Here is a 15,506-nt window from a genome sequence, read left to right as displayed (position 1 = left end):
ACATGCTTTTCGCTGCTCTATAATTAAAGAGGACCGCTAAGAAGTCACATGTAATAGTTTCTGACCCTTGTGAATAATGCCCATCGTGGCAGCTAAGTTGTGCTATCAAAATCAGTAGCGGCCCAGTTCTGCAACAGGTTAGCTCCGCCTGCGAAACCACCATTTGCCCCCTTATCTCCATCACTTGTCTTTCCTTTGAAATGACACTTGTGTGTGTGTGTGTGTGTGTGTGTGTGTGTGTGTTGGCTCATTCTGAGGCATGAATTGCCAACATATGGAGCCATTAACGAAGAAATAGTCTTGCACCTTCGCTGGTTAACAGAAATGGAGTTGAAAATTTAGCCCCCTGGTATCATTATTGTAGCTCTCTGTATGACTGCAGGAAAATCACATTTCAAGTTCCTCCCGCTTTCCTTCTGCCTTTCACAGCAAATTTCAAAGTACGGCAGTAGGCAGATTGGTTTGTAATAGCAATTTTTAAACCTAGAAATTAAATTAAACCTAAAAGCACGGTGTGCTTCTAGTTCAAATAGGGTTTCTCCCAGAAAGAACATTTGCACAGTAACAGCAATGACAATAATAGTATTTTCTCATGAAGATCTGAGTTACAGAGCTTACGGAGATTGCAGAAAACAGTCAGCGTTTTCTAGAGACCCCTCTCAGAAAAGCTGACAAGCAGCTGAAAGGTCCTGGCAAGGTCTGTGCGCTTTAGAGGGAAATGTATAGAATAGCCAGTGCAGAGGCATTAATACAGTGCTTTCTCGAATTGTTTTCAGTTCTCTTTCTCAAGGAGAAGGAACAAAGGGTCAGTAACTAGTCCGGGAGAAGCTTCCCCGATAGAACGGTGAGAAAGTTTCACCATTCAACAGAACATGATTTACTGTAAATATATGTCTAGATTTCATGGTCCTTTAATGATTTATGTTAATTATCTTCAGTGGTAATGCCTTTTTCTTTTGTGCATTCCACAAAGAGTTTTCTTGGAGGACTATCTACACAGCCCCGCAGTCGGCCTTGCCTGTGGGGGAGGGGAGGGTCCCAGCAGCTGGGACACGTGGTGGACAGAGGGGCTTCCTTGGGCTGCCTGGGAGCTAACCAGAGTTTAGAACTGGTGGGAGAGTTGCCCCTATTTGGCCCATTCGGGGATCCACTGGCCCAGAAAGGGCTGCTCTCATACTTTCCAAACAGCCCCAGGAAAGTAAAATCTACGTGAAAAAAAAATTAAAAAAAAAAAAAAGCAAAATCTACATTTTTTTTTCTTCCTGGATTGAAAGGCTTCCTAGCAGGCAGGGTGCTGTTGGTTGTTACGGACTGCTATTATTACAAGTGTGCTATTGTCTCCTTCTTTCTGGGGGTTTTGCCACCATACTGTGTCAAGTGGCAGGTAGGAGCTGCTAGGAATAGGCTCTTCTCGCACCAGAGCCCAAGGACCGCTGGTCTAGACCAGCTCTCTGGCTGTGGTGTGTCTCTGCCCTCTCCTCTCCCCACCCCAGTCATTTCTGGCAGTAATAATGTGAAGACGAAGACACAACAGCTACACACAAGGATCAGAATGATCTGGACCTGGGGGCCCGAACACGGATCCCTCCTTCCTGAACATTTTGTATCTGAGAAAATTGTAAGGTTAAAACAAGATTCATCTGGCGTTTGCCCGCAGGGAAGCAGTACAGAAACTGTGTAAGATTAGTTCCTCCTTAAAGCAAGATTATCAGGTAATTCTGTTGCAAAGTCACAGAGACCTTGAGCTCTGTCAACTCAACTGCCTGTATTCATGCTGCCAGGCGCAGCTTTAACTTTCTAGAAGATTCATCACCTCCTGTTAGGAGTTTCAGGGTCTTTTCTCCCCTTCCTGGCTTAAGTTTGGCTCCTTCTCTGGGATGGCCATTTACCTTCTGGTCTATATCCTTTGTCCATTAGGGGTTTCCTACATATTTTTGCCCTGAAAGGCCAAAATATGTCCCCCATACTGCCAAAACACACAGGTGACTCAAGGTCAGAATCTGGAGGATGGGCCAACCATTGTTCTGCATGGATTCTTGATCTAAATTAATCTAAACCTTGCCCCAGTGGGGTGTTCAACTGGGTCAAGGTATGGTCAGCAGGCTAACCATTGTTCTTTTTTTCCCTATGAAAGATGGGGCCGCTGCAGATGAAAATATCACACTCTTCCTACTAGTGATTGTGTTACTTTTTAGATGGCTGGAATGGCAGAGCTAATGTTGCTTAGATTATTTTCCCATCTTTTTTGTGTGTATGTGTGTGGACATTGTGTCTCCTATTTTCACTTTCTGGGAAATTTGCCAGTTTTTCAAGGACTGGGTAAAGAACAAAATAAATATTTGTAGATGGTTTAAAAGGAGAATGAGTATGTTGGATGCCACTCTGCCCATCCGAAGAAAAGCAATCTTACTGCCTTTCAGATATTTTAAAGTAATTAACTCGAGAACTTCAGAAGGTTGATTGGACTAGTTTACTTTTCAGATTTGTGACCGTGTGTGTGTGTGTGTGTGTGTGTGTGTGTGTGTGTATGTTGGGGAAAGGGGAGGTGTCAAAGCCTAGGCGAAGGAGTACAAACTCTTTTTAAAGTTCATTTTAAGTGATTGAAATTGTGTGAAAAGTAAACAACCTCTTTGTATGTGTTAATCAGGTTCTAAACAGTTATCGCCAGAAAGTGTTTACTTAACAACATTCGGCACATAGGATTTCTTTCTTTTTCTTTCTCTCTCTTTTTCTTTTCTTTTCTTCTTTTCTCTTCTTTCTTTCTGGATTTCACTGAAATTTGGGATGTTCAGCAGTTGGCTGCTTAGTAATACGTAAATCAGCCTGTTTGGGGAGGTTCACTCTGTCTGTGTCTGAGATTAAAGAAACCAGAGAAGTGGCTTCCAGCGCCTGCCGGTGACCCTGTGTGAAATGTGTCCCTTCCCTGGCTGCGGAATCGGGGCAGTCTGCAGCGGTGCAAACAGGCGGTCTGGGTCCTGGGTGGGGAAGCCCATCACCTGTTGGGGCCTCGGGCGCGCGCGGCGCAGGGCGGGCCCGGGGGCAGGGGCAGGGCCCGGGGTCGGCACAGGGGCAGGGGCCGGGGCAGGGGCGGCTCCGAGCACAGCACCCTCCACCCCCCCCACCCCCCCGCTTCCTCCGGGACAGTCTGGCGCGCGGACGGACGGACGCGGGGACGCAGGCACCGAGGGACGGGGGCGGCCCGACGCTGGAATGCAGTTTTCTCGGGCTTGGGAGACTTTGCACCGGAGCGGAGAGTAGTTTGGGGTGGGGTTTCGCACGGTCCCCTCCTCCCCACCCCACCCCCGGGCCCCCTTCCAGGCGCTTTCTGGGAGCTCTCAGAACTGCGCTCTCTGAAGTTTAAAGAGCAGCGAGGAGCTTGTGCCGCAGGCGGGGACAATGGAAGAAAGCGAAAGCCAGAAATGTGAGCCGTGCGTCCCGCGCTCAGCAGACGGCAGACAGAAGCAGGGTAAGTCCTCGGCTCGCCCGGAGATGGAGTCAGGGCCCCGCGTGCTCCGCGCCGCCCGCCGCCCTCGAGGGCCCCGACCTGGCGCCGTCCTGGGGCGCAGCGCTGTCGGGGCCCAGGGCAGACCTGGGACCCCTGGGTCCGGCTGCATCTCTGGCAGGCCCTTCTCCAGCGGCAGGAGCGGTGGCGGGGGGTGCCACATTGGGGGCACAGGGAGCAGTCGGTATGTGCTCGGTCTCCAGGCGGTGACAAAACACACCGCCCGGGGCGGCTTTCGGTCCGCGCAGCTCCGGCCGCGGGGGAAGAGGAGCCGCGTCTGGGAAAAGCCGCCCCGGGGACCGCGGCGTTTCCATTCATTGGTTGGGGGCGGGAGGGAGTCCCGTTAGGCAGATGCCTGCTCCCTGCAAGTTTTGCGGAATTTTCGAGTTACGTTACAGACTGCGGGGACGTTTTCTTTTCCAGATCAGAACTGCAGGGCGCCACTGGTAACCTCCGGATGATAGATGGGGCTGTGTGAATCTCTCAATGCTCTGATTCAAAAGTCGGGAGTTGTAAGACCATCTTGGTAAATTTTCCGCAGGCAGTTTTCCTTTCATTGTGTTTGTGATCGGCTTGTCTTTTCCGTAGGGAATTTCCAGCAGCTTATGTTGTTCCAAAGAAATTGCACAGCGGGGCTGGGTGGCCAAAGGACTTCTCTGCTCTCCGCTCTCTGACGTCTGTGATGCCTGAGCCTATCATACCCGGTCCTATAGGCAGCCTGTTGGTAAACCCGCACAATCCGAAACCGTCCCCGCCCACGCCACCCCGGGTTCAGGCGGCGGCCAGAGAGCCAGAGGAGCGCTTGCGGGGCGGCTGTGCTCCGAGTGGGAGTAGGGATTGATTATGCACAGGGGAAAAGGTGTGTGTTTTAAAAAGGCCAAAGGGAAGTAACAAATGACTCATCTACACTGAAAATGCAAAACTAAGCTACGCAGAAGAAAATGGAATTGCGAGAGATAGAACACCCCTGCACCCCACCCCCACCCCTTACTCCCTCCCCGGTGAAACTCAGGAGACCTTAAGCTTAGTAAACCCTGAGGAATCCCCCGGTTTTACAGTCACCAGTCTAGGTATCTGTGTTTGTGCTTCTAAAACAGAGCACGCTCCTCCCTGAGGGCGCCTGGTCGGAGGGGTCCAGTGGAAGATAAGGTTTCCCTTCCATCCCCCACCCCCACCCCCAATTCGATAAGAGGGGAGCCTACAGCAGGGATTCAGTCTTTGGGCCTCTGCTGAAATAAATGACACAGAATCTGGAGGGGCAATTAGAACGGGACCAATTTAAGAAATGGCTTTCAAAAAAGATGCTGCAGAGGCTGGAGAGATGGTCGGGGCTGAGGGAGTGTGATCACTTTATTCATTTACTCATTCATTCAGTGAATATTGAACATCTGTTATGTAGTAGTTACTGTTTTAGCTGCTGGGGATCCAGCAGTGAACAAAGTCGTTGGAAAATACTTGCCTTCATTGAACTTATGTTCTAAGAGCCCAGTCTGGAGGGGAGAGGGTAGTAGAGAGAGGCAATGGACAGGTAAGCAAAAATATATAGCATGTTAGATGGCAGTGTTGCCAGATTTAGCGAATAAAAATTACAGGATGCCCAGTTAAATTTGAATTTCAGATAAACAAGGAATAGTTTTTTTTTTTTTTTTTGCATAAGTATAGCCCATGCAATATTTGGGACATACTTCTGCTGAAATTATTCATTATTTATTTGAAGTTCAATTTTAACTGGGCATTTCCTATGTTATCTAGCAACTCTATTAAGTGGAAATAAGACTACAGGGAAACATAAGCCAGGGAAAGGGAACAGGGAGTACACAGGGTTGCAAGTGAAACTGTAGTAGACAAGGTTATCAGGGAGATCCTTACTCGTGTATATTTGAATAAACCTCTGACAGAGGCAAGGGAGGGAATAGGCAAGAACATGTTCATAGAGCAGCAAGGCCGGGAGAAAAGAGGTTAAGAGGTAATGCCAGGCCGGGTCACACAGGGCTGTGAGACTATGGTAGAGATTTGAGCTTTTATTTCAGAGGAGGTAGGGAGCTGCTGGCAGGCCCGACTTGTCACATAAAAGGGAAATACCGGGTGCTATCCTGAGAATAACCCCAGTAGGGGTAGGGGAAAGGCGGGAGGCCATTTTGGAGGCTTCTGCAGTAAACCAGGCAGTAGCTTGGACCAGCAGGTAGTAGAACAGGTGGTGATAAGAAGACAGGTAGGTTCTAGATGTATATCGAAAGTGAAGACAAGGAACGCCTGGGTGGCTCAGCCATTGAGCATCTGTCTTTGGCTGGGGGCCTGATCCTGGAGTCCTGGGATCGAGTCCCGCATCGGGCTCCCAGTGAGGAGCCTGTTTCTCCCTCTGCCTGTGTCTCTGCTTCTCTCTGTGTCTTTCAGGAATAAATAAATAAAATCTTAAAAAAGAGAAGGCAGGAAGGCCAAAAGAATTTCCTTAGAGATTCAAAGTGGGATATGAGAGAAAAGGAGTCAAAGATGGTTTCAGAAACATTGGTCTGCCTTGATGGAGGAATGGAGCTGCCATTTACGTAAATGCGAAAGCATTGGAGTACAGTAGAGGAGAGGGTGTTTATGGTTTGGAAGTGGAAGGGGAGAACAGGAAGGCCTCTGGATAGGTTACGACCTAGATGTTTATCTCGCACCTAAATGGAGATGCTGATTGCTGCGTGGATATTCTCCCCTGGAATTGAGGAGAAAGGTCTAGGGTCTGTGGCAGGTCTGCTAGGATTGAGTCTGTGTGTACAGGACCCAGAGGTGCTCTCTGGAGCACTTGAGCATTTAGACGTCTGGGAGAAGAGGAGGGGTGGTCAGAGAGATCCTAGGGGTGAGAAGTATTCAGGTTAGATGTGTAGGGTCCTGTTGAGTTCTGGGTGAAGCGAGCCTGAAAAGGAGAATGGCTTCTGTTCCAGTTCTTCGGCCAGCACGAGGACCATCCAGAGAGGCCAGGCTTCTGCTCACATCACCCGTAACACCCCGTGCCTGTTCCTAGCCTGGCACCCCTCGTGGTGTTCGTTTATGTATACTTCACTCAATTACAGCGTGGTATTCCAGGGCAGACGAGGCCTTCCTCATCTGTACATTCCCTGCACCTCACAGAGCACCAGGCATGTAGAAAGCACTCAATAAATATTTCTTGAACAAAAGGCTAATTATACCACCCCAGGGCTTGGAGTTTACCAATCTATTATAGATAAGGATTCCCCCAGGGTGATCATGAAACTTACTGTCCAGACCAAGGCTCTTTGGGAGAGAAAAGGAGCCCTATAAATAATTTTACTGGGACAGCAGTTGTAACACACAACTGTTTTTGGCAAATTGGGGCATATGGCGGCCTCAAGAATAGCTCTAATCAATGAGGCTTCCATGGCTGAATGGGCAGCCTACTTAAGTCAACAGCAGCATGAATGCATACTGCGGGTGAGCTGCACCGTGCAGAGGAGGCACTCAGTAGTTACTGGCTGAATTGCATCTAAGAATCTGACACTCCCTTTGAAGGCCATGGGCTCCCCAGAGTGATCCTGGGGCATTCCTTGGGATGCATGGGCTCACAGCAGCCCCAAGATGCCTGCTTTTTCTCAGGCCCCTAAGCTCTTGAAACCCCTGGGCCGGCAAAGCGTTATCAGCCCTCCTGCTTGCCGCCCCCCTCCCCCCCAACCCCTGAATCCCCAGTGTTTCAAGATAGTATTTATCTGCTTTGGTGGTAATCATTTTGCAATAAACAGATGTATCAAACCCACATACAGTACACCTTGAGCTTGCAAAAATAGCGTTGGGAGCCCCTGCAGAGCACAAGCTTGGGGAGTCCCAGATACTCAAGTCTTTGCCCAGAACTCTAAAATTGCCCCATCAGTCTTTGCCCCTTACCCGTTTTATCCTTCAGAGTACTCGTTACACATTTGTTTATTGTCTGCCTCCCTGATTATAATGTGGATCCCCCGTGAGGCAAAGGAATTATGTCTATCTTGATCACAACTTCAGTACATTTCCTAACTCCTTTCCGGGTATGGAGGAGGCACTCAATAAATATTTTTTGAGAAGGAATAAATGAATCATCTGACCATGAGAGATGAGATGATGAGACTTTTCTGGAGAGTGGATAGGCTGTTCCTCTTATGTCTAAAACCTATACCAGAAACCTTCTTTATCACTTACTTAATTTTTAAAGCTTTTAAGGTGAATATATATAATGGTCTAATTTCAGCTGTAATTTCTTTTTTTTTTTTTTTTTAAAGATGTTATTTATTCATGAAAGACTAAGGGGTAGAGAGACAGAGACATAGGCAGAGGGAGAAGCAGGCTCCATGTAGAGAGCCCGATATGGGACTCGATCACGGGACTCCAAGATCACGCCCTGAGCCAAAGGCAGACGCTTAACCGCTGAGCTACCCAGGTGTCCCTCAGCTATAATTTCTGTGCCAATTGGTGTATGATGTATGGTGTATGTATATCCTAATATCTGTAGGATATTAATGCAAGAACTGGCCAACCAAGGAACCCTGCAGGCCCCCCAAAAGAATATGTGGTATGTATTAGGTAGGCTAATTGTAACAACCCTGAAATCTCTGTGGTTTAGCTCAATGTTAATTTTTTTGAACACAGTGGAATGTGGACATTCCTGGCCAGGTGGATCTCCTGAGGGCCCATCTTTAGGCTGATGGGGATCCCATTCCCCAGGGCCTTGACGGCTTCCACTGGAGCTTTTGCATTCACCCAGCTAAAGAAGAAAGAGAAGGAGCACAGAAGATTATTCAGGAAGCCTGGGGGCCAGGACTAGAGGTGCCTGACATCACTTCTACCCACACTGCATTGGCCAGAGGAATTAGTACAAGGCCCCAGCTTGATGAAGGATACTGGAGTAACAGTCTTTCCCTGTGGGCAGCAGGAGGACATTATGGTTTGGAGACATAGATGGACAAAATACTGTCACTGCCACAGTAGGTCCGCGTAGGTAGTACAGCCAGACAGTGACTCCTCACAATGTCTCCATGACAAGAGGGGATCTTGGCCTAATTTTAAAAGCCATACCTTAGAGATAACCACCAAAGAGCCACTATAAAGAAGTGAGGAGGTGGCTTCTCTGATCTTCACTGGGGAATAAAAATCTCAGGGAAGTGCTGTTGCTGGCTCTCAGGGTAGAAGGCAGGTGTGGGATGTCTGAACCATGCAAGGTCTCCTATCCCTCCTGTAAGTCCACCCACCTGCCTGGGGCAGCCTGACCAGGGCCGGAGGCCACCTCGCAGCTCCTGTGGTCTCCTGCCTGCGGGAGAACTTGCTGCATCTCAGCCAGGAAGCCCTTTGAAACTCAGAAGATTCTCTCTCCAGGCACTTGGGCCCCGCATTCCTCCCGGCTTCTGCTCACAGGAATGCTCGATGGGCTGCTCTGTGCCCGAAGCTCCTGTTCTGCTGCAAGTGAGCTGCAAGGAGGAGTGGCCCTGGGCGCGGCAGGAAGGGGAAGCTGGAAGCCTTGTCTTCATGCTACAGCTTCATTATTTGTTTGACACGGATTCCCAGAATAGCAAGCGGCCCACCACACCCATCGTTACATGTTAGCACCCAAGTGCATTCCAGGCAAGAAATAGAACTGTATTTCTGTGTTGATGGCTTTGTGGATAATGAGGACTTGGCGGGACCCGGCTCTCTGACTCCATGGCTGTGGAATTGTGGAATTGTGACTAAATGCCCTTGGCCTGGTCCCCTTCTTGGTTGTTTCTGTCTCTGCTTAGTCGTTCCGCCCCCCCCACCCCCCACAAAGATCGTGTTCTCCCCAGATGACTGAAATGGTGGACTTGTCCCTTCTGCTTCCAGCGTGGGGGTCGGCAGCTCCCGAGGACCGCACCTGACCGCACCTGACCGAGGAGGAGAGGGCTCAGGGGCCGGGGATGCCTGTTCAAGTGGCTTTTCATGGAACTTGGGGTTGGGTGTGGGTGCCTGAAAGGGTGGAGCAGATGCCTGGTGGTGCGATGGGAAGCAGATGGGGCCCAGAGCTGAGGGAGGCATAAGCTCCGCCGGGATGGGCTATCTGCAGGGGGGCTGTGCATCTGGCTGGCGGTGCATTAGCCATTGGGGCCCTTTGCTGCTTTCTTCCAAATCGCATTAAACCTTGTTAGGTGGGGATCCCTGGGTGGCTCAGCGGTTTGGAGCCTGCCTTTGGCCTGGGGCCTGATCCTGGAGTCCCGGGATCGAGTCCCATGTTGGGCTCCCTGCATGGAGCCTGCTTCTCTCTCTGCCTGTGTCTCTGCCTCTCTCTCTCTCTCTCTCTATCTGTCTATCTCTTGTGAATAAATAAGTAAAATCTTTTTTTTTTTTTAAAAAAAAAACTTGTTAGGCAACTGGAGACATTTTATTTTTTTTAATTTTTATTTATTTATGATAGTCACACAGAGAGAGAGAGAGAGAGGCAGAGACACAGGCAGAGGGAGAAGCAGGCTCCATGCACCGGGAGCCCGATGTGGGATTCGATCCCTGGTCTCCAGGATCGTGCCCTGGGCCAAAGGCAGGCGCCAAACCACTGCGCCACCCAGGGATCTCAACTGGAGACATTTTAAAGATTGATTGATTGATTGATTGATTGATTTATTTATTTATTTATTTATTTATTTATTTATTTATGATAGACAGAGAGAGAGAGAGAGAGAGGCAGAGACATAGGCAGAGGGAGAAGCAGGCTCCATGCACCGGGAGCCCGACATGGGATTCGATCCCGGGTCTCCAGGATCGTGCCCTGGGCCAAAGGCAGGCGCGAAACCGCTGAGCCACCCAGGGATCCCCAACTGGAGACATTTTAGAAGAATCCATGAAAGAGAGTGAGAAAAGGGAAAGTACCATAAAGTTGACCTGACCTTCTAGCGCAAAGGGTTAGGAACAAACGGGTTTAGAGAGTCAGCGAGTCGGAGCTGCTCCAAGGTGACTGGTGGCAGAAGATTGACTCTGAACCCCGCCACTCCCCCTCCTGTTCCTTTCCCAATTTATCTGAAGGAAGGAAGCGGAAAAGTCTTTTTCTGTCTCCAAGGGGCTACTGTTCTGGCTGTCTTGACCTAATCTGGGGATCCTTGAAGGAAACCAAATAGTTCTTGTGAGTCCATGTGTCAGACCAAGGCAGAATGGAACTTTCTGGCCCTGCTAGTAGCAGAGGTGCCTGAAGGTTTAGCTAGCCACATGGGTGTCTGTGTGTTTGCCGGTGTGAAGAAGTCTCCTTTCCCCGGGATTCAATCTTGCTAATGAATCTAGCTGTCCCGGATAATTTTAAAAATATGTTAATGATGTCAAAAGTAATCTTAGAAATCTGTACAAAAGTCAACAGTGTTATATCAAGTATACAACAGGTTTTTGGCTAATAGAAAACTCATGTGCACACATACACGCTCCAAAAGCAAAAGCTAAACCAGATTGCACACTATTTACCAACCTGACATATGGCATTTTCTGCCTCTAGCTTTATTCAGTGGGTCCTGTCTTCTATTTCTTTTTTTTCCAAGAAGACACCACAAAAAAGGGAGCCATTGTGTGAGTCCATGTAATGAGAAGGGAACCAAAATAAATGATAGTTAATCCTTCAATATCTTTAAATCAATAGTTTCATCTTCTTCCTCTTCTAAATTCACTGCTGAAACTAATGAAAAGTAGGGGAATTAACCAATTTGGCTATTTTTTCCTCCCTTTCCTCATCGGTGTCTGATGGAGATGCTATAATTAGCAACTTAATGAGAAGTGAAGGGTAAACAAGAAGAATTATTCCCAGAACACTCTTCTAGGGATGGAAAACCAGAGTAGGAAAACCAGCCTGAGTTTAAAATGTTTTCTATGCCTAAGCAAAGAGTGTTGTACCTAGAGTTCTGTACAAAGACGTTTCTAGACAAAGAAGCGGGAAATGCATTGGTAGCATTGCCTTTAGATGAGCTAGTTTATGCATAAACTGGACACTCCGGATATCACTGGTGTAAAGTTTTGTTTCTTTATCTAGACTCCCATCTAGAACTTGCAAATACTGGATCTCTTTTTCTACATGTAAATTTTTGAGATAAGTAGTGAGCAAATGAGCTCTTATTGGAAACTACTTAAAAAAAAAGTTACAGGGATGCCTGGGTGGGTGGTTGAGCGTCTGCCTTCAGCTCAGGTCGTGATCCCGGGGTTCTGGGATCAAGTCCCACATTAGACTTCCTGCATGGAGCCTGCTTCTCCCTCTGCCTGTCTCTGCCTCTCTTTGTCTCTCATGAATAAATAAATAAAATCTTTAAAAAATAAAAATAAAAAATTGGGTAGGTTTTAAAGGACTTAGAGCTAGCAGACTGCATATCTCATACTAGTCCAACCATCTCCGGTTTATTAATGAAGATGGTGAGGCTGAGATAGATCACATTATATAGTCTAAGTCTAGAGTAAAAAGCAGAACTCCCGAGACCCTGCTCTGCTTTTCCCTGGGAATTCAGGGAACAGGGACACGTTATTCCACCTGCATCCGTGTAGTATGTAAGAACTGCTCCTTATGAAGAGAATCTGAAGGCTTCTGAACATTCATAACCTTCTCTCTCTATTCTCATTCTTTAATAATATTTGCCTGTTTTTCAGGTAACTAGAGAATGCAAACCTGACACCCTATCTGCCAACCATTGAAAATGAATACAGATTCTCTATTCATGTCCTGTAGGTGAAGCACTGTCATTGCCTGACTTACTTGCTCCCTTCTAGATAGAAATCAGTTTGTTCCTAAAGGCCAGGTCAGAGGCAGGGTCAAGGCCAAGGGTCTAGGTCAAGGCTGTCAGAATGATATCAAAGCTCTTCCCTTTTCACTGTGTGTTTTGTTTTATGTATGTATGTATGTATGTATGTATGTATTTATTTATTTTTAAGATTTTATTTATTTATTCATGAGAGAGAGAGAGAGAGAGAGGCAGAGACAAAGGCAGAGGGAGATGCAGGCTCCATCCAGGGAGACCGACATGGGACTTGATCCCGGGACTCTAGGATCAGGCCCTAGGCTGAAGGCCAGGCGCTAAACCGCTGAGCCACCCGGGCTGCCCTTCACTGTGTGTTTTACAGACCCCTTCAGGTGAAATGTGTTCAGGCCTTTACATCCTCTCCATTTCTACCTGATAATAATATTAACCTAATAATATTTTATTGTTTTATAAATTTATTTTTTATTGGTGTTCAATTAGCCAACATATAAAATAACACCCAGTTCTTATCCCATCAAGTGCCCCCCTCAGTGCCCATCACCCAGTCACCCCAACCCCCAGCCCACCTCCCCTTCTACCCCCCCTAGTTCGTTTCCCAGAGTTAGGAGTCTCTCATGTTCTGTCTCCCTTTCTGATATTTACCACTTATTTTTTTCCTTTCCCCTTTATTCCCTTTCACTATTTTTATATTCCCCAAATGAATGAGACCATATAATGTTTGTCCTTCTCCGATTGACTTACTTCACTTAGCATAATACCCTCCAGTTCCATCCACATCAAAGCAAATGGTGGGTATTTGTCGTTTCTAATGGCTGAGGAATATTCCATTGTGTACATAGACCACATCTTCTTTATCCATTCATCTTTCAATGGACACCGAGGCTCCTTCCACAGTTTGGCTATTGTGGACATTGCTGCTAGGAACACTGGGTGCAGGTGTCCCAGTGTTTCATTGCATCTGTAGCTTTGGGGTAAATCCCCAGCAGTGCAATTGCTGGGTCGTAGGGCAGATCTATGTTAAACTCTTTGAGGAACCTCCACACAGTTTTCCAGAGTGGCTGCACCAGTTCACATTCCCACCAACAGTGCAGGAGGGTTCCCCTTTCTCCACATTCTCTCCAACTTTTGTGGTTTCCTGCCTTGTTAATTTCCCCCATTCTCACTGGTGTGAGGTGGTATCTCATTGTGGTTCTGATTGGTATTTCCCTGATGGCAAGTGACGCGGAGCATTCTCTCATGTGCTTGTTGGCCATGTCTATGTCTTCCTCTGTGAGATTTCTGTTCATGTCTTTTGCCCATTTCATGATTGGATTGTTTGTTTCTTTGCTGTTGAGTTTAAGAAGTTCTTTATAGATCTTGGAAACTAGCCCTTTATCTGATAGGTCATTTGCAAATATCTTCTCCCATTCTGTAGGTTGTCTTTTAGTTTTGTCTTTAGTCTTTTGCTGTGCAAAATCTTTTCTTTAGTCTTTTGCTGTGCAAAAGCTTCTTCTTGCAAGATGCATCCATGAAGACAAGAGAAACAAAAGCAAAAATGAACAATTGGGACTTCATCAAGATAAGAACCTAATAATATTTTAATGCTTTCTTAGTTTATGCTAATGGGGGGACTGGAATTTTTAGGTGGTTTACAAATCAGTGATTATAATAGCTACTTTTGGTCTTGGGGATGAAATAAATGTCTCAGAAACCACCTTCAGATTATAGAAATATAAAAGTCCTGTTACCAGCATGACATTGTAATTAAAAATAAAGAAATAATCAGAATCACTGGAGTTAACTTTTCTGTAATTACAGAGGAAGGTAAGGGGTAACCCAGTTGCCTGCAAACTAGTGTGCCCAAGTGTTTTCATTTTGAATAACCTCAGAGAAAGAGTCAGAAATAGCCCACCTTTTTCTGCAACTTATTTTAGTGTGATTTTTTTCCTATTTCCTTTGATTGTTGATTTTTCCCCCTTCTTTCCCCCCAGAAAATACATCTGCTAGGTGACACTTATACATTAAAAGCTGCCACAAACCCTCTTGGTATTCAGTAAATGAGCTTTGTAGTGAAATATTCATTGTGAACCATATTTTGTTTTTCTTTTGTCTTTCAGAACAAGGAAAAAGCAATCTACATGTAACGTCATTAGAAGATGCAGAATGTCGCAGAACCAAGGAACGCCTTTCTAATGGAAACAGTCGTGTTTCAGTTTCCAGATCTTCCCGCAACATCCCAAGGAGACACACTCTAGGTGGACCCCGAAGTTCCAAAGAAATCCTGGGAATGCAAACATCTGAGATGGACAGGAAGAGAGAAGCTTTCCTGGAACATCTGAAACAGAAATACCCCCACCATGCCACTGCAATCATGGGCCACCAGGAGAGGCTGAGAGACCAGGTAGGAACATGTTGCCACTTTGCTGCACAGAGCTCATTCTGAAATGAACATGAGGGCAAGCAAAGTGACCAATATTTCAAAGGGGAAAAAATAGTTGAGTGGCTTTTGCCCACCTTTGAGTTGTTCCAGATCTCTTTGGGGCCTTGGGAGGAGGAGGCAGCCTGCAGTAAAAGGTTTGACCTGAAGGCTCAGTTCTCTTTATCAGCATGCCAGAGAGGAGAGACCCAGAGAGTATGGAGTTCCCCCAAAAGGAGTGTCCAGATGTTCAACCAAAAATATATCTAAAGTGCAGGCAGTGAAGCGTATTACTTTACTGAATAAACCCTGGGATCAATTGCTGTGCACCCAGATAACACTTGAATGCTTAGCACAGTGAATGAATGAATGAATGAATGAATGAATACATACATACATACATACATACATACATACATTTTTCAGGGTAAAATGGAACAGAGAGGGACAGACAGACTTATGGTCAACCCCTTTTCCTTGGGAAGCTGACAGGGTTCTGTTTCTTCTCTCTTTTTTTTTCCTTTTAATCACAGATGTTTACCTTTTGCATTCTTGGCTTTCTGCTGTCATCAGCTACCTGTTTTCTCAGGTTATCTTGACAGCTACACAGATTATCACCCAACTGCGGCTTGGGATGTTTTTGTTTCTTGGCTGTGTGCAACGACTTTTTTAGCAGATAACACAGTTTTGGAGTTGCAGGAAAGGGACGACCTCCTCTGTAGCCCTCACAGACACGTTATCAAATTGACCTTTAAGGATAGAGAACATGGTAAAGGAAGCAGAGCTCACTATGCGATATATGTGGTTGGGGAAGAGGACAGACTGTTAAGGATTTTGACACTCCAGGGAGAGAGGCACATTCAGTATTTTCAGTCTTGCCAGTTAACTGGTTGCAAAAGTGATGTCTAGCTAACTCAGC

The 15,506-nt window shown here is 46.7% G+C and overlaps 1 protein-coding gene across 13 annotated transcripts in view; it reads left to right on the top strand.

Moving 5' to 3' along the window:
• Positions 1-15,506, top strand: part of KIAA1217 (KIAA1217 ortholog) — a 433,418-nt gene that overhangs the window by 140,910 nt on the left and 277,002 nt on the right. For 6 of the 13 annotated variants that reach the window (XM_072825351.1, XM_072825365.1, XM_072825349.1 and 3 more), the window contains exons 1-2: positions 3,143-3,466; positions 14,289-14,572. In XM_072825351.1, coding sequence (XP_072681452.1) covers positions 3,397-3,466; positions 14,289-14,572 — 354 coding nt within the window. In that variant the 5' untranslated portion in view covers positions 3,143-3,396. Of the gene's footprint in view, positions 1-3,142; positions 3,467-3,925; positions 4,029-14,288; positions 14,573-15,506 lie in introns of those variants that run through there. The other 7 variants (XM_072825344.1, XM_072825343.1, XM_072825342.1 and 4 more) reach the window with 2 other exon arrangements.

Source organism: Canis lupus, chromosome 5, assembly GCF_048164855.1.
Source record: "Canis lupus baileyi chromosome 5, mCanLup2.hap1, whole genome shotgun sequence".
NCBI classification, from domain to species: domain Eukaryota; kingdom Metazoa; phylum Chordata; class Mammalia; order Carnivora; family Canidae; genus Canis; species Canis lupus.
Note: the sequence above shows the minus strand (reverse complement) of the source record. Positions and strands in the feature narration are given on the sequence as shown.